The following is a 24,645-nucleotide window of genomic DNA, read 5'->3' as shown; positions in this document are numbered from 1 at the left end:
GGTACCACGGACCTCAAGGACACGCACAGACGAGCACATGCATACGCAAACACACACAATGACTTGCCCGACAGGTTCTTGGCAAGCTCCTTCCTCTTGTGTGGCAGGCCCACGTCCTTAATCATTTGGTCCATCTCGGTTTTCACCTCGTCACGGCTGCATCCCTTCAGCCTGGCGTAGAAGTAGATGTGCTCTTCCACTGTCAAACTGGTGATGAGAAAATAAATTGGGTAGCGCTTTCTATGAAGCCCATGTCTATACATATACTATACTCATTGTAAACATAATTAGTGTATAATGCATTATAATCTGTTTATACCACTGTATAATCTTAGTTATAAACACACACAAGTATTCATAATACTATATACAGGTAGAACAATATCCATACAACATTACAAGCATTTTATTCACATTCATGGTATTGTCAAATAACACAATTACACCGTACAACCGTACTTTTCCAACCCACAAAATATAAAGCATTTCAAAATAAAACAAGCCCTACAAAAATCTACCCACTAATGTCCCTTCAGGGGCTCTGTGTAATACAATATTATGCATGAAATCATGTCAGTTATACTATAACTGGCGAATGAGCAAAGAGAGATCCATGACTTGACTTTAAACAGGTGATCAACAATCACAGCTTCAAACATCCAAACTGTCACATTAATACAGCCTGCGGCATGATCTCCCACCAATTCTGGCTGGTGTTTGCAACAAGCCGACAGAATTACCTTGATTTCTACCCGACTGTCTTTACGGCATTGCCAGAGGGGGAAATCATGCGTTTTAAATGTCTCCCCCTGTGTGCACATGAATATTTTAACCCCACTTTAAATATAGACACTTCGGCTCTGCCCGGAATAAATATTAATGACTGTAATTTGCAGGAGCTCACTCGTAATTATGATGTAAGACTTGTATGCAGTTGCAGGTAATCAGTTTGTGAGGTAGGAGATATTGAAGGGACTTTATAAAGGTGGTCTGAAAGCCTGAATAATGGTTACCAATGACGCTATTAGGGAGAATAAAGTGGACTGAGCGAACAAAGTTCATTTCATTTCTACAGGATATGGGGATGGGATAATGATGTATTGATTTGAAGTGTACGCGAGACACAGAGCCCTCGCCATGCATGCGATTAAACACCGGTGCAGTGAATTTTTCAAATACCACAGTGTTCTTAGAGCAAACTTATGATAACATCTATGATGATTTAATCTATAGTGGGTGGAAATCAAGTCGAGGCTGCAGACCTGCTCTTTAAGGACTGATATTGCATTGGTTGACATGAGCCCAACCCACTCAAAAAAAGAAAACGATTTGTTCCCTAGACATTTAGGAAGGCATATTGTATTGCAGAACCATTAGCACAGGCCAGGGGTAATGTTTGAGGTCGTTATTTTTCATTGGATGGTGTTCTGTGAGGAGTAAATTAATGTGTTGCACACACTTACTCGTTGAATAAGACATTGTGCTGTGGACACATTCCCATGTGCTTCCGGATGGTGTCCATGTCAGTGTGGATGTCATATCCGTTTATCAGGGCAGTCCCCGACGTGGGTGGAAAGAGGCCCGTCAAAATAGACCTGAATGGTGGAAATGCACAGGAAGAAGAGAGATATCAGCTCTGCCAAATTCAGAAGAATATACTGTATATGGTAGATTAATTTCAGTGGTGGAAAAAGTACTCACATTTTATACTTAAGTTAAAGTATCAATACTGCAATATAGAAATACTCCGTTACAAGTAAAAGTCTAGAATACAACATTTTCTTGAGTAAAAGTACCAAAAGTAAAAGTACAAAATGTTTGAAAATAGAGCAGATCTACAAGCTCACAACGCTTGTAGAGTAGAAGTAAAAGTATTGGAAATTGGAATTACTCAAGTAAAGTACAAATAACTCAAAAGTGTGCTTAACTCATACCCTGCCAAAAAATCGACTTCTATAATAAAATCGACTTTTTAACAATGGCATTCCCTGCCAATTGACTTTTATCGACTTTTTTTTTTTTTTCAAAATATATATATTTTTTTTCAAAAAAAATGTTTGAACCTCCAACAATTTACTAGGCATGATCGCGATCGCGAAATTGCATGTTTAACCCCCATACCAACCCCATCTTTCAAACATGGCAGCCATGTTTGTTTACATTTGAAGAAAACATAAGGGCTGCTATCTCCTGAATGCCTGAACGGATTTCCAAACGGATTTTTTTGTTTGAAAGCTGTGAAAAGCGTGTACATGCATAGTGCATCATCTGTGCACAAATTCGTACACCAGCGTGCACACTATTTTTTTAACCCTTTGGTGGCGAAACGGCAATATAAGAGGTCCCACTTTACATATGGCACCGAAGAAGTTAAGTACAGTACTTAAGAAATGTACTTAGTTGCTTTATACCACTGATTAATTTAGACTGTTTCTTTGTTAACCACTACCCTCTCTGTGAGGTCTAATGCTGGCAAGGAGGTACCAGCAGTAGATACACAGTACAGTGGAAACTGCGTACAGTGATCGCAATTACAGTGATCAAACAATTACAGTATTATAGTAGTATGCTTAGTATTCATTTGGGGTCTTTTCATACATGACAATGTAACTATGATAAGTCAATTTCTTTTTAACTTTTCTGCCATAATATTACTTTGCCAAACCCGTGGCTATCTGAGACTAGTGCACATCGAAATCACGACGGAAAAAGAATGCAATTATCTCGATGAAATGCGTGGTCTCCTCGCAGCTTATGACAAACTGCCAAAATGAGTCAACAAGATGCAGCAGTGAAACGTTGTGATCCTCAGGCTACCCTGTGTAGTCTATCTACTCAAACAACAAGAGACAGTCATGGCTGCTAGTGATGGAGACAAGACTTATTTTTATTTAAGCATTCATTTGTTCGTTTGTTCGTTCATTCATTCATTCATTCAGTCATTCATTCAGTCAGTCATTTATTCAGTCATTCAGCCATTCATTCATTCATGTTCATGGTTATACAACCCACTTAACTTGATATGGACAGATATGCTCACTAGGTTTCCATTTAGGAGAATTCTTGGAGAGTTTAGAAAGGTTGAAAATAATTATAATTTTGCTCTTCCAATTAAATACTGTGGGCATGATGCCACTCTTTATCAAAAACTGTGGAGACACTTTGACAACAAGCATGCTCACAAATAGACAGAAAATAGACACATGTTGCACCTAATTGTATTAGACATGTAATTCTTTGCCTGTTCGACATTTAGAGAAATGAGGAAACGTGTTTAGTAATTGACTGGGAAAGTAAAATGTCACCGACAAAACACGATCTGTGTCTTGTTCTGTATCCCTGTTGTGTTTTCTAGCGTTCCCTGTTTCATAGTTTTAGTTAGTCTTACTTGTGTTCCTTTCATTTAAATTGACATAGCCTGTAGATAAAAATACAAACAATTAGGAGAATACTTGGAGAGTTTGAGTGGTTGAAAATAATGAACATTCTAATTTTGCTCTTCCAATTAAATACTCTGGGCACGATGCCACTCTTTATCAAAAACTGCGTATAAACTAACAAGCCTGCTCACAAATAAACAAACAATAGACAAAACCTTGTACTCAATTGCATTAGACATTCTTTGCCCGTTCTTCATTTTGAGAAATGAAGAAGCGTGTTTAAGTAACTGACTAGGAAAACACTTACAAAGGACTGGTCTTCGTCAGTGACACAAAGGTGGGCGTTTGAGCAGTATTTCAAGCACAAACCTGTTGGCATCTCCATATTAACTTATTTCTTTTGTGTATTGTAGCTAATTTTTTCTAACATGGATTAAAGAGTTACATAAAGCACAAAGGATAATAAATTCACATTTAGTACTACTAAGCCGATGCCTTTAGGAACGATGCCCGTTGGCAGGCACGTGCACACATAGACATCAAAGGAGGCTTGAGCCCCTGCCCTTTTATCCGTCTGTAAAAAGTGCCCTCTCCAGACCATGCATGCAGTTTGAACTATGGTGAAAGAAATGCAAATGCCCTCTTTCCAATTCCATGCCATACCTAAAGGCAGAATTCTAGAGAATCGCAGTGCGACGCGTTGTGAGCTTGGAGGTCTGCTATTTTCAATATTTTCACCAAAAGGCCCCATTTCAGCCACTTCCTCTCTAACATTCTCTGAACATCCCTGCCCGCTGGGAACGTTGTGTAACTAACTACTACTACTGTAAGTATTTAACGGGTACAACGGTTATGCAATACCGGTTGTCAAAATACTTAGTGGTGCAGTACCATTTCTTCATAGAACTTAAGAGGCCAGCCTAAAACGTCAGTAATATGACGTTATATTTATCTACTTATACAGGGATTTGTTGATGTATAGATATATTTTTGGAGACCCGCTGATCTGACTAATTTCACACTAGAGTAGACAGCAGGCACTGCACACCCTCGGGTCCCTTGGCGACACTCGGGTGGCGACGCACACATTTTGTGCATTTTACAGAACAGTATACAGTATATTGATATATTACATGTCATATTATGTTTTAAAATGAAATGGCTAAAATGAATTTTCAAATTACTTTATTTTAAATTTGTTATCTCTTCTTTTGGGCCATCTATGGTAGTTTGTTTTGACAATGTCAGCACCCCCTTGTGGACAAATGTACATAGAGCGACATACAAAGACAAAGCCTCATTAACATTTCACACTCACTCAACTGACACAGAAGACATTTTTCATCCTCTCTTTTACTTCGTTTTGATGTGAAAGCTAATTTACCAATGTATATTTCACTGTTTGAAAAAAAAAACAGAAAAAAAAACAGACAGAAACCGTTGCACGGGGGCAACTCTGACTGGCATGCAAAAGGAATAATGTCTACTCCAATGTCTACTCTTCCAACCTTTCGTCCACATTATATTTTATTATATTTCTTTCGCTCTTTGTGAGCTTGCAGACTACATTCATTTCCCGCCATGGTTCTCAATAGCAACACTACAGCTAACTTGCTGTAGGGAATAGGGAGGTCTTCCAAAATATGTTGCAAGAAGAGACAGCTGAATGTAATACGTTACAAATGCAATAAACTGGTGAAAGTTTATAAAGATAAATACTAAATAGGCACCATAAAAAAATTCTAATGTACTTTCACCTCCTTGCATGGTTACCGAAATTACTTACATGGTGGTAGTTTTTCCAGCTCCATTGTGGCCCAGAAAAGATGTGATCTGGTCCTCAAAGAAATCCATGCTCAGCCCATCCACAGCCAGCTTCTTCCCAGTCTTGTAGATTTTCACAAGATTGCGGATGGAGACTCCTGGCTTCATGTCAGGTGATGGGTTCTCCACGTACTCTTTAGAATTAAAAGGAAACACGTATTATGTTGTACTGATGACCAATGAACTATGACTAACAACTAGGCTCAGGGATGGCATTCATTCATTAATATATAATCATGTCTTATTATCATGATTATTATTATCATGATTATTATTAATTTCACATTACAATTGGCAAAAAAATGTGTGGTATTCCCCGTTTCAATTACGTTCACCTGTACCTTGTTGATTTGACTCTCAATCATTTCTCACCTGACCAACAAAACATTTCCCTGAGACAGACAGACAGACGTGCACACACACACACACACACACACACACACACACACACACACACACACACACACACACACACACACACACACACACACACACACACACACACACACACACACACACACACACACACACACACACACACACACACACACACACACACACACACAGAGAGAGAGAAAGTGCAATTTCCTCCCAACCCACCTCCGGACCTCCGGGGCAGAGACAGATATTTGGTGGTCAAAATGTCTGATAAGGGAGGGTATCTGGGGTAAGGACCAGTATATTCTAGAGGCTCAACGCCTACTTTGTAATAATAAGGTCTATATTCTAGTGTTTAATAGTGTCTCACAGATCTTTTGAGATCAGTTATTGATGTTGTTTGACAGCTTGAGGCTATAAGATTACACATGTTACCAATCAAAATCAGTGGACCCTGCTCGTTGAACTGGACCGTATTGGCCACCTTTCATTGTTTTTTTTTAATCTTTGCCAAGCCATGCTGAAACAAAGGCATTTAATTATTAGAACAGTGTGCCCATGATCCTTAATGAAGTTATCCTCAAGTACACTGCAATTGTTTTGCAGTGTACAAACGGAAAGGAAGTTTATTTTATTGCATTATAAGATACCGGTAACTACTTCTGGTAACAATGAATCTCAGTAATGTATTTCTTCTTTTTTGTTCATTTTGTGAAGCATGTACTGTAATTACAGTACGCGTTTATCTGGGCTTCTGGATTTCACACTATTGGCAGGGATAGCCTGTTAAGAGTGTGGCAATAATAACGCAATGTCTGTTTGCTTAATGCCCACAGGTGAGAAGTAACAATTAAATACTGTACCGTTATGCACCCCATGGTCCTTAAACAAACTCTGGTCAACTGGGGCTGTTGAGGCTGTCCCACACCAATAAGATGCAGTGAAAGGGAAATACCAAGGCTTGGGGATTCCATACTGGCCTGTTATCAAGTGTATAGAACATATTCAAATTTTAATAACAGCCTAGAGGGGGACATTACAAATTACAGTGGACTTGAATATCTAGCACACATTTGCCCTTGTTTAAATAACAGTGGGCAAGGGGAATGTGACGACAATTCCCTTCTAATTGCAGGTTCCATTTCTAATTAACAAAAGATTAATTTCATTATACAACTACTGAAAGGTAACAGTGTAGGATTATATTTTCTCTCCATCTCTGGGAATCGCCAAATCTATTCCTTAATAAACATCTCGTGAAAACATTCACATGATGGTTTGTATTGTGCATATTACTAAGACAAAGACTTATGTAAACGTCTAAATAAAGTGGTGGGTAACACCTTTTCATTAATACATACCTGGAAAGACTTGTTCAATGTACCAGGTGAGTATCCAGTACAAAACAGCATCAACCAGCATCATGATGATGGACACGATGAAACTGTATTGATCGCCTTCTTCTGGAGCCTGGCCGATATTGGACCACTGAATGCCGATGCCTTGCTCCTCATACTTAGCGAAGTTCTCACAACCATAGCCAAAGGCCACGCACGACAATAAACTCTAGGAATGAAAGAGAAGGTTTTAGAAAAGTTTTAATCAAACATGAAGACTGAGTGCCAGCACATGGAATTGTTAATTCTGCAACCGAGAACTTATTTTAAATGACAAAAACATGAACCAATATGTATCGTAGAGTATCCTAAATACAATGTACAGGTGACTAGCCCTAACCTTCTCTTCCATTGATACATAGCGACGTCGCTATGAACGCTTGGCCTCCACAAACCAGATATCCCAGTGATAACTTTTCACCTCCCGCTTTAAATACCCCAAAAGACAGAAGGACCGTGAGGCTGTGCTTTCACCACACACATTTGTGTGTTGTCACTGCTGTTGTATCCTACCAACTCATCTGCCAGTGAGGAGCGCCACCGGGAGGACGCAGGGCTTTCGTCCGACGTCTCCCACTCAACACTCTCCGCTGACGGATGCCGAACTACAGCCCGGATCACGTGCTGTTACAAAGATACCTCCCTGCCCGGCTTCCCTCCCCGAACACGGGCCAATTGTGTTCGAATTGACGCTCGACAAAACCGGATGCACCACAGTGGATTCGAACCCACAGCCTCTCTGCCAACCAAGCGCCTCCCGACTGATACATTTTTACCTTGGTGTTGGGTAGGACACGTTATGGTTGACAAGTAGTACTGCTTAAACCTCATAAGAGCACCATCTCCCCTGGCCAGGGAGAGCAGTAGAGGTTTGGTCTCCCGTGCGGGAGACCGGTGTTCGAATCATAGGTAGGACATGAAGCGTACAGATTACAGCTTTAAACAATATCCTCTTATCATTTGTCAGTTGTCAGTTTAGTCCTGCAAAAAGAAAAACGGCTTCATGGACTGGGGCCAACTTTCCCATCATACTACTTGATCAATGATAAACAGGCTAAACAGGAAGAGTAACCATGGCGGATGACTCCATTTCCTATGCCGAGTCTGTGAGCATTTATAAGGAATTTCCAATTAGACTTGGAGAGTCAGCAGGCAATTCATGTGGTACAAACAAAGATTGGTTAGATCTTTCATACTGTAGGAAATTGCAAATGATGTTCTGCCCGTGAGACATCATCTGCCATGGCCTATCACTCTGCGTTGCCATGTTGCCTGCCAGCTGTTTCATCATGCCTCATTTGCTCGCTGCATTTTAACTCGGGCAGATGCCACAGCCATTTACTGAAGCTTGTTTTTTCCCCTCTTAACACTTAATTCTTCCATTATGTATAAAGGAAGAACATACCAGTGTGGGCAGAAGCCTAACGGCTGATGCAAAGGTTTTCCGCCACCTTGTGCTACCACCAAAGATCCGACCTGACCACCATTCCCAAACAGCTGCTGACAACTCCCTCTGTTGTCTACCACTGTCTGTCTGACGACAGACAATCCACAACCAATAGCACAGACGCCATTTTGGAGAGAAGTTGGGTCCCTTCTCACTTCCTTCACAGGTGTTACCAATAATACTAATGAAGGCTCCGTTCCATTCTTGTCAAACGGAGTCAGGGTGCTGATATTCTGCATGTTGGCTCATTGGAAATTGCTACACCAGTGGGTCCATTTGTACACTCTGAGAGTTATGGGGTCCTTGAAATTAAAAAGTTTGAGCTACACTAAATGGAACAGAGCCTTCATCAGTATCATTGGTCAGGCAATTGCACACATAGACATCAAAGTGGGCTTGGGCCCCTGCCCTTTTATCCTTCTGTAAAAGGTGCCCTCTCCAGACCATGAATGCAATTTTTACTATGGTGAAATAAATGCAAATGCCCCCTTTCCATGCCATACCCTGAAGGCAGCATTCAAGAGAATTGCCTTGTCCAAACTCTCCTGAACTTGAATGCAGCATCTTATGTTGAAAGAATTGCCCTCTCTGTGTAGAAATCCAAATGCCGTAAGCCACATCTCCAGTATTGACTTGATAATAGTTCAGTGTGCTATCAAGCACCGGAAATAGCCGCGATGCGTTGTGAGCATGGAGCTCTGCTATTTTCACCAAAAGGCCCCTTTAGAAATTTCAGCCCCTTGTGAGAACTTCTCTAACATTCTCTGCATGTCCCTGTCATTGGTAACACCTGTGAAAGATATAAGGAAGGTGCACAGTTTCGTGCCAATACCTGTATGGCTGCTGTGTATATAGCCTATTCCCTAAATGAGGAGTGCAAGTGGGGGCTAATGAGGTGCAGGAGCAGGGGCGTCACAAGGGGTAGTAAAGTGGGACTGAGTTACCAGGGCCCAAGGTGGAGGGGCCCTAGTAAAAATAGCAGATATACAAGCTCACAGCGCGGCACCGAGTGCCGCGCTGCGAGCTTGTAGATCTGCTATTTTTGAAAAGTCGTGAAAATGTGTGCAAATCTTTGAATATATGTATTTTTTAAGCGAACATTTGTAACTCAAATTTTGCTTCCGGATGGGTCCCTGGAACTAAATATTTTGAGATGGGGGTCCGTGGCCAAATGCATATCATTTTGGGGGTCCTTCACATGAAAAAGTTTGAGCATCACCGACATGGAAGCATGGGTTTCTTGCACACATTTTTTATTTTTTTCAAAAATAGCAGATCTACAAGCTTGCAGCGCGGCACTCGGTGCCGCGCTGTGAGCTTGTATATCTGCTATTTTTCAATAGTTAACATTCATGGGGGGCCCACAGTGAATCCTTGTACCCAGGGCCCAGAATTTGGTGTGACGCCCCTGTGCAGGAGTTCACAGGTGGACAAAAAAAGACCTGCATGCGCAGCGCCATAGCCTCCACGAGTTTACAGTGACTCAAAACAAAACACAAAAACACATTTTCACATTTGCAGAGGGGACAAAAGTAGAGAGCGAGAGAGAAGAATTGGTTTGTGAATATGCGATGTCTCTTCTTTGTAAAACACTGCTTTCAGCTGTGCGTTGGCAGGTCAAAACATTAATAACATTGATAAGACAAGATAAAGATAAGCATCTTATAGGTTATTATATTGTACTGAATTGTAACTGCTGATGTTTTTTTTTCTTTTTTTGTATTTTAATCAGCTTTTTCATTTTCTGTACTGCACAGCACTTTGAGCTGTATTCTTACAGTATGTATAAAAAGTGACATATTTAAATGAAGTCCACTACAATTTCAACCTCTGACAATTTCCTCAGAGTTTTCGTTGTTTCTGGTGACAGATACAGTGGGAAAAGTGTGTGCCATCTCTCTCCATTAATCCATTAAATAATTGCCATCTGGATGTGTTTGCAGTCCCTCAGAGGGATTACAGTAGTTTGTGCCTCCCATCATCCTCAGCCAGCTTTTCTTCAAAACTGTCCATGGTACGTTGGTGACAGATTGCTAAAATAAAACAAAAATCACGAGCGTATTAAGGGTCTGACATATCTCACACGATTGTTTGGCTAGCAGGTGTTCGGCTAGTTAAGACAATCTGGGGAGGTGCAACTTGCTTGCACTGTTCACGCACTGCCGGAGTTCATTTGCTCTGCATTGACGTCAGTTTGTTTGATTGATCTGCCGAATATGAAAAAAAAATCTAGTTCGTTTAGAGAATGCCACAGCCTCAAGAGTCAAGAACCAAACAAACATAAATATTTTATATATATATATATATATATATATATATATATATATATATTACTATACAAAAGCATTATACAACCTGTTGTACTGCTCTGCATGTTTCTTCACCATACTGTCCATGCCAAAAACAAACTTTACAGTATTACCCGTATTGCTCCCAAGATCATCGGACTTCCCACACCAACACTTGCTGAATAAGGCCATTACACGCTTAGCACTCTCAATAACAAGTGACACTGACCATCCTCTGCATCGCTACTTTGACCTAATGCCATCAGGGCGAAGATACAGAACCTTGGCGTGGCACAAAGTTTGGTTTAAAAGGAGTTTTGTCCCCTCAGCCATTGCTGCACTTAACAATCTGCTAAACAATCGCCCCCGTTGCTAAGAGAGTATTTCTGTGTATAGTGGGGTACTGATGATCTGTCTTTGTGATATGTTTGTGTTATGTGTTGTTTCTTGTTGAACAGACTGTGAAGACAAATTTCCCTTCGGGGACAAAAAACATTATTATTATTATTAAATAAGAGTAAAAATAATGATACAATGAAGTACTGAGCAGCTGGCCCTAGATATCTGCACTAGATCTCTGAATAAGTGAACATACGTATCTAGTCTATCAATTAATATAAATGATTGACATTTTTTGACTGAGATTAAGACTGTACATGAATAAATAAATACCGTAATAGTCTGTCAATAGACCTTCAACAGGAATATCTCTGGACAAACTGTATCAACAGACTATGAATAAATATAAGTACAGTCTCTCAACAGTTACCCTTAGCAGGCATGTATTAAAGTTCTCCGATTCATATCCTATTTAGTAGTCTATTTGAAGTGTGCCATAGAATCCATGTCAAAAGTCAGTAACAGGTCTTAAAGTTCTCATAAAGGAGAAGCTTGGTTGTGGGGACTGATGGCTATTGGCACAAAGGACTGTGCACAGGGGTGTACTGTAGCTAGACTCAGGGGGGCGGAGGCAAAGCTCTCTCAAGGGGCTCTTCAGATAAAAAAAATCATTTTAAAATTCACAACTGTAAAATAGCTGAAAACCTGTCATCTAACTACACGTTTCTGCGTGTATATGGGCGTTGAGTGTCAGATTGTGAATCTGTCAGCCATACATCTGGAAAACCGTCCGGCCTATTGACCGAGGACCCGAGGGAGCGTGGTGACCGGTGTAAAGTGGTTTGAATCGGCGGGTGTCCAACACCACCGACAATATTATACTGACATCCGGGATCTCCTTATGGGCATAAATGTAACAAGGACAGATACTGTAGATACAGAGATATCCATATTACTTAGTGAATGGCCATAAAAACAGACAGACAAATACAGAGATCCCCATATAAGGGCATAAAATGGACACACACACTATCAGTACAGTGAATACTCTGCATACAAGAGGTAACTGTATAGAGCATGCATTACCAACTTGCATAGTGACCGATTTACATCGTTACCGACTTGTGTGGTCCCCAAGTAGGCCAGTGCCCGAAGTAAGCATAAACTGACATTTATCAAGGAGCCAAGAAAGCTGCAAGACAAGCTTGTTCCGAAGGACAAACAAAAAAAGAAAGTTGCCAGTTGTGATAGAATGGACAAACCAAGGGCAGAACAAGTCACTCTACAGTCACTCTACAGTGCATAGAGAAAGGTTCAGCACCACTGCTGTGACCCAGCACATACATACATGTAATGGAGATAAAATACTGTATGTCTGTATGCCATGGTTGAATGGCAAGCTGTGTAGACACATTGTATACAATATAAACGTTCTTGTTAAGCAGTTGCAATTGAACACAATTTCCCACCAAATTGTCTTTAAACTCTAAATATATGAATGTATATACTGTATATTAAAAGATGAAGACATGGCGTCTAACATTACAAATATAAAACACAGTGTGCGCGCACACACGCACGCACGCACGCACGCACGCACGCACGCACGCACGCACACACAAAATGCTGTCTCTGCTCAGCTTAATTCCTGCTGTAGTTTGAAGAGGTCCTTGTTTTTTTTTTATTCCATTATCCTCCATAGAACAGTACTTAAACAGTAACATAATAATACAAATGAAACAGGTCTATGTGCAGATCAAGGGCCCATTTTAAAATGCCATCCTGCTCTCCTTCATGTTGGCACACCTGCCAAACACTTTGTCTTTGACAATGTTTACGGTTGTGCTCGTAATCATTCAACCCCCTCTGAAAATTTGGTTTATTAGTGTAGCCACTGTTCCTTTAACTTTGAACTTGTGAACTATCCTCAAAACCGTACTTTTAGGAACATTCATTGCTTGATTGTCTACCAACCATCCTTATGTGTAACATTAAAAGTTATTCAAATAATATTTGTCATTAAATGTAATTAAAATATATTAAAAGTATTTGTCATACTAACAATAATCTATGATCAAAAGTAATGTGGCTATTCAACCCTGTTACTGTAATTCCAACCCTGTTACCATGTCATTTTAATCAAAAATAAACATAAATTACTTTAAAGAGCTTAAAAAAGGGAAAGAAAATGGATATAAAACAATAGCAAAGGCACTGAATGTTCCTAAAAGTACAGTTTTGAGCATAGTTCACAAGCTAAAAGTCAAATTGGAACAGTGGCTACACTAATGAACCTAATTTTCAGAGGGGGTTGAATAATTTCGAGCACAACTGTATGTCCCACTCAGCACACACAGTGCTCTCCATTGTGTCAAATGCCTCATCTGTGCAACATTCTCTGAGACAGACGGACAGGACAGGACAGGACAGGACAGGACAGGACAGGACATCGAATTATACATGCCCTTTATGTTTTATGTCAAATAACTCTCCCTTCTCTGGTTGATCATTGACAAAATATAATACTGAAAAGTCAGAGGTGTAGAGTGAGAACAGCAAAGGTTGACAGGCAGCACGGTTCATTGGGCAGCACCAGTGACGCTCACCAGCAGTTTGACATATGATTTCTCGTGATATTTCGCCCTTTTTCTATTTACAAATGAAGGGTTGGTTTTATGACTTCATTATCGAGGACGATGCCGGGACTGTGGGTGTGCCCAAGATCACAGAGACAAAACAGGATGCTGGCCTGGTCAGAGGGACATTGTTCAAGTTAATTTAAGTGGTGGCCAATCCATCTAGTACAGGGGTTCCCAGCCTGTGGGCTGGGGCCCACTGGTGGACCGTGAGGATATTGCAAGTGGGCTGTCACTTGCCATATGGCTGCTGGTGGTCACATGGGTCAGCGCTGATATAGTAGGCGCGGAGAGGAAAAACAACAACTCACCACACCACGGCAAGGCCCCTTATTGGCCCTTATCAGGCATGTGCACACAGACATCAAAGGGGGCTTGAGCCCCTGCCCTTTCCAGACCATGAATGCAATTTTTACTATGGTTAAAGGAAGGCAAAATACCCCTTTCCCTGCTATACCTGAAGGCAGCATTCAAGAGAATCGCCTTGTCCAAACTCTCCTGAACTTGAATGCAGCATCTTATGTTGAAAGAATTGCCCGCTTTGTGTAGAAATCCATGCCATTACGCCACATCTCCAGTATTGAGCTTAGTTCAGTGTGGTTTCACACACCGAAAATAGCCGACCTCCAAGCTCACAAGCTTGGAGGTCTGCTATTTTCGGTGCTTCCACCTCTCCTCTGCACGTCCCTGGCCCTTATTGTAGGAAAGTGTAGAGATTAAATATCGTTATGATGCTGAACATGTTCAAATGCCTCAATTACTGTAACTGTCACCCAATTAGGGCGTGAAACGACAAGAACTGGCAAGTTTTCCCACAGAGAAAATTAGATCATTACCGTCTATATGTCTAACTGCAAATCAAAGGCCTGGCTAATTTGAGCTGTGAAGTCGCCTCCGTTGGTCTGTCAGCGGGATGATCAAAGAGATGAGCTACTGTATATAGAGCACCATGAAAGGGGATGAATACAATTGAGCAATGTCAGGCGACAAAGTGAGATATCTTTTGTGGCTGCCTCTAGATATTTCAGCGAGATAAACAAGGAAACATTGGCCCATTTGAAACTCTGGGGAGGTGCATGTGCCAAGATGCATGTGCAATGAAGATGAGAGATTCCTGTTGTGCAGACGCGTACAGGACAAATGATCGCAGCACTGCCATAAAAGGTCACTCAGAAAGGCTACGCTGAAAGTTGAGCAATGGTATACAATTTATCTTCAACAGGCAAGAATGATCCTGTATCACGCCGTAGTAGAGTTTTGTCTAGTGTCTAATGCTTCATGGATTCACAGTAACGCGAGATTGGGCACTTATCATTCATAGTAATAGCTTACAGTAGTATAGTTTGACTATAATAGTTGAGGGAAACAATTTGAGTGTTGCAACCAAAAACCATTTAACTCTACAAGAGTGATGATAATATACAACTATTCAGTTGTGGACAGAAAGCAGAATGCACCACCACACAGCAGGCATGTAAACCTGGTAAATCCTGTGAGGTCCTTGGGTCCCCCAGGACTCTGTACTTGGTCCCCTCCTTTTTACCTCTACACCAAATGTCTTGTCTTCGCAGAAAAATATCCCAGCTACAAGCTCACTGACTCATTGTAGATTGGCTATGTTCACCGAAAGTTCAGTTCACTTTGTGTGTGAAACTCAACCCCTTTTGACACTCTCGGAGTCAAATGACCAGCCAGGATTTTGCGGTACAGAAAATGGGCATTGTGGAGCAGATAGAAGAGCTGAAGCTCACACCCATCTCCAACAGTGTGTTGGGGAGCCTGAGCCCATCGGTCAGCGCGAGTACCAGGAGACTTGTACAGGTATGCTAATGAGAAATATAGCCTACCTCACTGAGATTATATATCATACAATAATGGCATTATATATCATGCAGTGAATACATATTCTCTTCCTTTCTTAAATACAAGGCCCATAAAGTCGCAACTTGGGTTTAAGTTTGAACCTAATGGGAGCAAGAAAATGGTAAGGAATGGATGAGATAAAATTAGAGTAGTATATAAAAACCCACCATCCATTAACCTGGCAGGTTATACTGTAGCAGTTCTTTTTTTTCTTCGAAAGGCAATGTATTCCCAGACACATTTCCGCTTCATATTCATAAATAAAATAAAATAAAATGCAAATTAAACAAAAAAATAAAAAGGATTCATTCCCGAGCAAGGTTATACAATGACCAAAAATAGAACTTTAAAAAACACTATCCGGACCACTTCATATGATGAACACTCTCACGGCCAACACAAGCCACGGCGAGAGAGAGAGATAGCGTTATTCAAAGACCGCATTGAGGAGTCAAGAGGGCTTACCCAGTGGTGGAATACTCACATATTTTACTTAAGTAAAAGTACAATATTTGGATCCGAGATGTAGTGGAGTAGAAGTAGAAATATTGGAAATTGGGCATACTCAAAATTCTACTTAGGTACATTAATTAAGTAAATGTACGTAGTTACTTTACACCACTGCTTCCTTCTTACCACGGCGACCTTGACCTGGAATCCCATGACGTCTCTCCAGGCGTAGCAGAGGATGTGCGGCAGGTAGAGGACGAAGTAGATGAGGCCGCCGCACGCAGCCGCCAGGTTGGCCTTGGAGAAGAAGCAGCTGATGAAGAAGCACTGCGTGACCGTGACCACGCAGAACACCAGCAGGAAGACGAAGATCACCGACGGGTCGCTGTACTGCAGTACCTTCCCGTACTGCCGCGGAAGGGGGGAGGAAGCAGGAGAGGTTTAATAGCGAAGAAGAGGTGAGACACAGAATATGGGAAGTTGGAAGAAAACCAGATGTATGCCCTGAGAGCTTTCAAACTGTACTCTTTCTGGAGGTCGGGGGGTTAGATCATGTCATCTTCAGGTGATCAATTGATTCATGACACACAATTCAGAATAGATTAGCAAATTACTTATCAAACAACAAATAGATGCAGAAAACTACATTGTGTCAGATCGGATTGTAATTGGACTCATTGGATTTATTCTGAATGGAAATGGGCAGAGTTTAAAAATGTGTTTAAAAATGTGTTCCTCGAAAAATCATACTGCTTGCTAGGTTTGTAGAGACAAGTCAACTGATGTAAAACTGTGTATTGTGAAGTATCTTTTATGCGTCACTCTGGCCCACTGCATTCATGGAGAAGAACCCTTCTCTAATCCTGGATGGCTATTCAGTTTGGTCAAGTAGGCATGGGTTTGGTGCTGTTACATTTATTTTAGTCGATCTTGGGCTTGAGTTTGGTGTTTAACCACTTGAGCCCCATACTTTGCTGATTGGGGTCCCCCAGGGCTTCATCTTTGGCCCTCTTATTATTTTCCCCCCTCAAAACCACATCTCTCTAGCTGACAACAGGTCACAACGTGACACGTTTTGAGTGTTATGATGGTGCACAGTACATCTGCTACTGTATTTTTGCCTATTTACAAAGAATGTTCTCCTATTATGACATGCGCAGAACGGGGGCCATTAGGGCTCAAGTGGTTAATGAATTACCTTTTAGTTAATGTCACACACTGTCAGGTACAGTTAGTATGGTTAAGTTTGGGCATGGTTTTGATGTGATGAAGGATTCTGGGGGATGGAGTTCACATCGTGGTGCTCTGAGAACTGCTTGGGTTTGGGTCCAACAGCAGTGCTGTAATGATGGACCGATTGTTTAGATTCAACTGTTGTGTGCACCTGTGCAACTAGGGATGGGACGATATGAAAATGTCATATCACGATTATTGTGACCAAAGAAATCACGATTTACGACATTATCGTGATAAACTAAATATAACCAACATCCATTATCCTGGGACAGAACATTTGCCAAAAAATAGCCGATCTACAAGCGTTGCAACGCGTTGTGAGCTTCGGCTATTTTTTGGCAAAGAGCTTTGGTAGAGAGTGAAAAAAAAGACTGTATTAAGTAAGTATATTATAAGTACGTTTTACCAATAGAGGGTTTAAATGGTACCGGATATGCAGCTCTGCAAATAAAAGGTGAATTGATCCCAGTGCATGACGGAGGACGATATCACGATAAACTAAATCTCCACGATACGATTATCGTGAGTGTTTTTTTTATCACAATAAACGATAATATCGCTTATCGTCCCATCCCTATGTGCAACTGTGTTGATTTCTAAAAAAATCTACATCACATTACGAAAATGTTAACATTGACCATTAATGCCCATGCCTTAATTGGTGCCCAAAGCCGTCCAAGGACAAAGTGCAGGGTTCTCCTTGAATCACCTTGGAATCATTTTGAAATCACCTTGAGTATAAGACTGAGGAGGAGAGCACAGAGGGCCAGAGGCAGCACGCTGGACACCGCCCAGCTCAGCCAATAGATGGCATTCCTTAGGCCCATGATCCTCACTGTCTCCTTCAGCCTCGCCTCCTTCTCCAGGACAATACCCTTCACAATCATCGCCACAGACAGAATCCAGGCTAAAGTCATGTACAAGGGGAGGGAGCGTGCCAACGATCGAATGAACCTGGGAGAGGAGAGGGAGGTAAAAAGCGCCCAGACCAAGAGGAGGAGGTGGTGACAAAATGGTTTTAGTTATTGACCGCACCTTCCAATGAATCCTGAGAGAACAGATAAAACTAGGAGTGCATGAAGGGTCATTTCGCCATCACTTGAAAAAAAATTGGGTACAACGCAAGGTCAAAAAGGAACAGATTGTTCCAACTCCTCACTGCTACACCTCATAACCACAGCTCTTGGCCTCCATGGACAGAATTGCCCCACTACTCATTTTGCAGGCTCTTCCCTCATTCCTACGGTAGGGTGGTAGGTGGGTGGGTGATTGATGGGCTGTCAATAGCTGTCTTCATATGAGGGGGTGGACTCCTGTTGGCGTAATTAGCATTTTGTCACAGCGGTCAGTTTTGCTGCGTTGATCAAATCAATCTAAATTTTTACTTGCCATGATGTGACACAAGTTTGGAACACAGGGTCACTTTGACAAGGACATAACAGTATATAGGGGAATGGGGAAAGACGCATTGATCATTGGTGATCAATGTTCCTTTCCGTAAAGGAAAATCTCTGCCAACCAATACGTTTGATTCAGGTGTTTTGCCCGAGAGGGGTGAGTGTGAGGCCAGTGTTCATGCACTGCAATATATCATTATGAGTGCCAAGGAGTAAATGCTTTACATCCCCTGTAATGGAAAAGAAAGTAAGCACACAATGACAGAGGACACAGGTGCAAACGACAAAACTGGTTGCCGTCACACCAAATCCAGATACGGCTTTCCCAATAATTACCATCTGATTCGCTATTATTATTAATGTGATGAAGATGGCTGTGAAATTATCATTTAGAATGGGCCTCTGATTTGAATATGCATCACGCTTGCACTTGTTCCTCCAAGGCTCCCGACTAACTCAATTTATTGTTATTAATGTTTACAAATTGTTGATGGCTTGCAAACACATTAGGCTGATGGGAAATTACATTTTGCGCAGCTGTTCAAATATCAGTTTTTATTTAGCAGCAGCATCTTTCCAATTAAACTGCAAAAATTGATTAGGGTGATCTAAAAGAACCATCCTTTTCTATTTAATTAGCAAAGCGGATGAAAAAGGAGACATTGAAAGGATGCTGCATCTATGCATGTCTAGCACTATTGCTACATTGTCACCTGCTGGGACCCTGAAATGCTCGCTTCGCATATAGTGATAAATGTTTTATAATTTATCTTGTATGCACCTTAGCCTTTAGACGGGGAGTCAATTCACCAGATAAGCAACACAATTACATGCAGCAAGATCAATGATGCAAAGGAACAATGCACTAACAAACAACAGGAGACTAAAAGGGCTTCAATAAATCTTTCTTAGGAGAGAAATGAAAAATGGATGCCTGTTTAACAGCGCTAGCGTTTCAATATGGGCACAAGAAACTTGACTCCAAGGTGTTCTAAATTCTATGGACTATGTTGATTCAGTAAGAGCCACGTGTCAGTCTTGGAAATGCACAGTGATCTGCCATATCTCCCTACAGCAGGTCCTATTTTTCATCACCGTGTCAAATTCCTCACGTAATAACTGTTGCGTATCTTCTTTAACACATTCCAGGTGCACCACAGATATCGTTACCCACATAGCACACACGAAGAGGTGATGCAATTACAAGAAATGAAGGGCAAATGAGGAGAGATTACAAGCTGATTTGAGAATTCCCGGGTCATACTTCATTTTGATTGATTGCACGTTAATTAGTTTTGTGATTAACATGAGCAGGGATATCATATCACAGAGCACAACCTTTATTTTCTGACCTGCACCTCCTACGAATAATCTAAGCATGGCTCTCAGTCACAAACGTATCAGCCTCTTGTAAGAGCCTCAGGATTCTTTGTTTGGTTTGGCAGGTAACATTATTTCTGATATGCAGAAAATAGCCCATGACTCTGGGACTAGGGCAAACCACTGATAATTCATTAAAAAAAGTCAAGCCGATATGGGCAGTAATGTAGGAAAAAAAAGGTCTCCATGGAGATATAAGGTTCCTGCAGAACTCTGACTTTGTGTTTAATGATGATAGCAGTGAGCATCTTTTATCCTAGCCATTCAGTGGAGAATATACAGTGTGTCAGCTTAAAGGGAAACTTTATTTTAACCTAATTTCCACTGTTGCTGATGTCACGGCGGTCATATAATATAGTTTACTATTGCTATGTGTATTTCTCCACAAAACACAAAAGCAATGACATCAACCATGTTTTGGACTAAATTACGGTATCTGGGTGAAATTGGCCTAGAACTGCTTTACCAATAACACAAACATCCACGGGGCGAGTTGTGCTCTGTGATGTGCTCCTGCAGCACGGCCGCATCCCTCATACTGACCTTAACCATGACACTTATGAGTGCACACGGGACAGTGAGCAGAATGCAGTTCTCGGCGAACCACGCGTACCAAAGCGCGCTGTTCTGCACTCCGACCGCGCGGAGCACCTCCTTGAGCCGGAGCTCCTTCTCTAGCACCAGGCCTTTGATGGTCATGCACACGGTGTACATGAACGCCAGCACCAGGAACATGGGCAGGATGCCTCCGATACTCTGGATGAAGCTGGGTTGCAGGAGTGGGGGGAGGGGGGAAGGCAATCAAAAAAAGTAAGGACCGCGAGCTGACAGAGCAGGTATATTGTATTATTGACAAGGCAGCTTTCGATTAGGAAGCAAAGCCGCCAGTTGGGAGGTAATGTGTTTTTAATCTGCCGTCCACTTCCCCCAGTGTGTGTCAATATAAAGATGTTTATGTCAGGCAGTTAACGTTAAACCAGAAACAATAGGCTGCAGGTGCACCATCGTTGGCCATTTCCCATCTCGAGAAAAACAGTTTATTTGACAGATTATGATGCATTACATTTGTTGTGACCAAGCGGGAACTGAACCGAAACTGAGGCACTAACTTGCACATGATATATTTTAGGACTACATTTCCCATTTCATTTTCCTTTGTCATGCGTCGGATTTGCTAAGTTTGACATTTTAATCTTCATATGCTTTCTTTGTTTGAGCTCACCAACTTCCCAATTCACAAGATTACAGGTGTAAAAAGAGTGGTGCAAATTAGTTTTCGTACAACATTTGACAGTTAATAGTCATAAGAATAGAGAATAAAAAAAGAAAAGGTAATTTACAGTAGCATGGAACAATGTCAAATATACATACTGTAAGGTGCAAGGTCATAGTATAACTAAAAATGAACCAGAACAATCTTGTGCTAGTAATATACTGTGTGTGTGTGTGTGTGTGTGTGTGTGTGTGTGTGTGTGTGTGTGTGTGTGTGTGTGTGTGTGTGTGTGTGTGTGTGTGTAAGCAGTCTCTTATGCAGTGAAATACATTACTTATCAAGCAGATATCAAACAAGTGTATACATATTGTGATAATGCCAGTGCAGCAGCAATGGAGTGTGTCTATAGTCATATTACTGTATGTAACGTCCTCCCTTTCAATAACAAAAGAGCCATGCAACAAGTTACCTTGATGCTGTAAATGTCAGTGTCATGATGGAAAGTCCAAGAAGAGACACACTCTACAGATTTCCAATCAAGTCTCTAAGACTTTTATAGATTATGTGGCGTTAGGGGGATTTTTCCCCCCCTTCCATTTCACATTAAGCTAACCTTCATGTTGCTGGTGCATCAGTTCATTCAAGCCATTTAGTGGCCCACACCATGCCAGAGATGATGTATGATTGGATGCTGTTACAACACAATAAGACGATATTAAACTGGCTTCATAATGCCACCTAAATGCCATGTCAATATTTCCTTCTCTGCCAATATAACAAAGTGCTACCTCTGAGTCATTAGACGGTGAAAGGGATATATCAAATAGATTTTGGACCATTTATGGATTTCACGTATTACGCATGCTTACAGTCCATCAATACAAGGTCGTAATGCAAGCAAAGCACTGCTCAGCAAAGGTAGACACTGCAGAGCACAAAGAGGATAATGCAGCGATCATCAGAATGACGTGCTACTTTCAAGCCATTGGACCAAAGGGATTTCATCAAAGTACATTTCCACCACATTTACATTAAATTAATTTGGGCTCTAACTTTTTGGGCGAGTGATTTGTTGAAGAGCTTATTGAATCCCTGCCAGGTGAAAACGACTCAGTCTAAGGCCTACTTCCCTTAATTGCTAATTTTCTCAGGACAATGAATGCTTTTTTTTTCACACAGTCATGTGGGAGCAGTGAGTTTTTTTCTCCCACTCCACCTTTCTCATTAAAAAGATTTTCTCTAGTTAGCAGAAGCAGACCTTTGAGAGTGTAACATGGCCAGTAGCTCCCCAGGGGTTGATAAAAAGACACATACCAGGAAATCGATATAGGTACAGTAGTACTGCAGAGTGCAGACCAATGTTTCATATTAATTTTAAATTACTGCACAATCTGCTTGGGTAGCTTGAAGTTCATTTACTAATTGAGAAGGGTATTTTACAAAAGCCTCAATTGCCCCTTTCTCCACCATCTAAAAGTAGTCAAGGATAGAGAGGAGAGTTCTATACCTGCCTGTGTCAGCAGGTGGTTTTTTTTTATAGAGAAGGCTGTATTGTGGGAACAGATGCTATGGATATTTACATATAGCAGGTGATGTAAATAAGTGTTAATAAGTGCATCATGATGAGAAATCTAAGTTCGGTTCATTAGGTGATACTATACACTAATTATGTGATGACCTGGTCGAGGAATAAAAAACAAACATTTCAAGCCCACACAACCTTGTGAAAAATTAACAAAATGAAATGCTGTTAGGCTTCAGTACAGTATGTCCTATATATTTTCATTATAGGACATACTTTTGGCCAAAAGTATGTCTGTATGCCATGAATGAGAGACCAATATTATGAGTATAATGACAGCACTCGGGTGATTTTACTAGGACATGGGCGGACACATTGTGTGGTTCACACACCTGTCAGCATTACAATAAAATGAAGCTTATCACCTTGTAGGATCATACAAAATCTGCCTCCAATTTGCTGTCAGTGGTTTCAGGTTTTCCAGTTGTCACTGACAACTACAATACATTTGGAGGCTTGTTTTTTTGGTCTGTGGCTTTAGAAGGTGTTCATTTTCACAACAGAAAAAAAACAATTATGATAGGAATCACATGGGAAAATGAATGTTTAATGGTGGTTTTTCTCCATAGAAGAATATTTGTCATTGGAAATATCAGGTCAGAACACCTAGAGAAACATTAGTATGGGGAGAGCGATAGCTGCTATAAAGGTCTGCACAACTCAATACTCAAACACAAACAGATTAAGTTAGTTCCACCGAGGCTACAGTAGGCGGAAGAGCGGTTATTTGAGAACTCGAATGAGACTCCGTTCCGAGGACACTTCAGCTTCCCACAAGGGATAGATCACGTTCACAGGAAGCTTTCTGAGCCGCAAGAAAGCATCGGTTGACACCAAGATTTTAAGGAGCTCAATCCCAAAGCACCAGACAACACTGAAACCCCACACAAGCTTTTATCTCCACCAGGCGAAGCAGGCCCAGAGGTTTTCGCTCGTGTGTTTGTGTGTTACACTGTCCGCAGGATATCTCGTAAACGACTCGACCGATAAGCGTTTTCGTTACGTATTTCGTTTACATGCTGCCTGTAGGCCAAGGAACTCAATCCCCCAATATTATTCAAATCAGCCTCATGGTGGCAGTATAATAGCCCACTCCACGTGTTGTAGATTTTCTGGGCGGGGCTAACACGCTCAGGTGAGTTTCAGTGATATATACAGTGTGTGTGTGTGTGTGTGTGTGTGTGTGTGTGTGTGTGTGTGTGTGTGTGTGTGCGTGCGTGCGTGCGTGCGTGCGTGCGTGCGTGCGTATATATATATATATTTATGGCTGGGTGGTTTATAACATATTATTATTATTATTATAATATTATATACATACAAATAATATTGCTTATATATACTGCTTATACTGTAGGCCAACTCATACTGGATTGGGGTACTTCCTGTTTGCAGGCTATTTAATTCTTGAACTTTAGGCCATATAGAATCTAATTTAAATGTATTTTCCCTGGATTCATAAATTAGGTTCATGACGCAAGCCCACATATACCTGTTGAGTATTGTGTTCTGTATAGTTACCTCTGCCATTAAAAACAAGGGCCTGCCTAAATAACCCAAATAAAAAGTTATGATGATGATATGCCCCGGCAATTTTGTACGACTGGCTATGATTGGCTTCCCAAGTTTGTGGGTAAGGCTTACTTGAAGAAAAAGCAGGACAGCCACACTTTGTAATTTCCCAAAATGGTCCAGTTTGTATTACTAGACTGATAGACTGCCATTGTCAATTTGGACAGACATGGGAGCTGCTGTCATTTAGATGTCTGGCCTGATTTGTGTTCCCAGTCTGGCCCTGTACAAACATAATTGACACAAGTCATTAACGATCAGCATCC

The 24,645-nt window shown here is 41.2% G+C and overlaps 1 protein-coding gene across 1 annotated transcript in view; it reads right to left on the bottom strand.

Moving 5' to 3' along the window:
* Positions 1-24,645, bottom strand: part of LOC308297950 (phospholipid-transporting ATPase ABCA1-like) — a gene marked incomplete at its 5' end in the record, with an annotated part of 237,041 nt that overhangs the window by 167,331 nt on the left and 45,065 nt on the right. The window contains 7 exon segments of the mRNA XM_080741514.1: positions 68-207; positions 1,464-1,595; positions 5,167-5,338; positions 6,446-6,562; positions 6,944-7,148; positions 16,189-16,410; positions 20,559-20,781. Coding sequence (XP_080597640.1) covers positions 68-207; positions 1,464-1,595; positions 5,167-5,338; positions 6,446-6,562; positions 6,944-7,148; positions 16,189-16,410; positions 20,559-20,781 — 1,211 coding nt within the window.

Source organism: Nannobrachium achirus (genome assembly GCF_963921795.1).
Source record: "Nannobrachium achirus genome assembly, chromosome: 14".
Lineage (NCBI taxonomy): Eukaryota > Metazoa > Chordata > Actinopteri > Myctophiformes > Myctophidae > Nannobrachium > Nannobrachium achirus.
The sequence above is the reverse complement of the archived record's forward strand: the minus strand, read 5'-3'. Positions and strand labels throughout refer to the sequence as shown.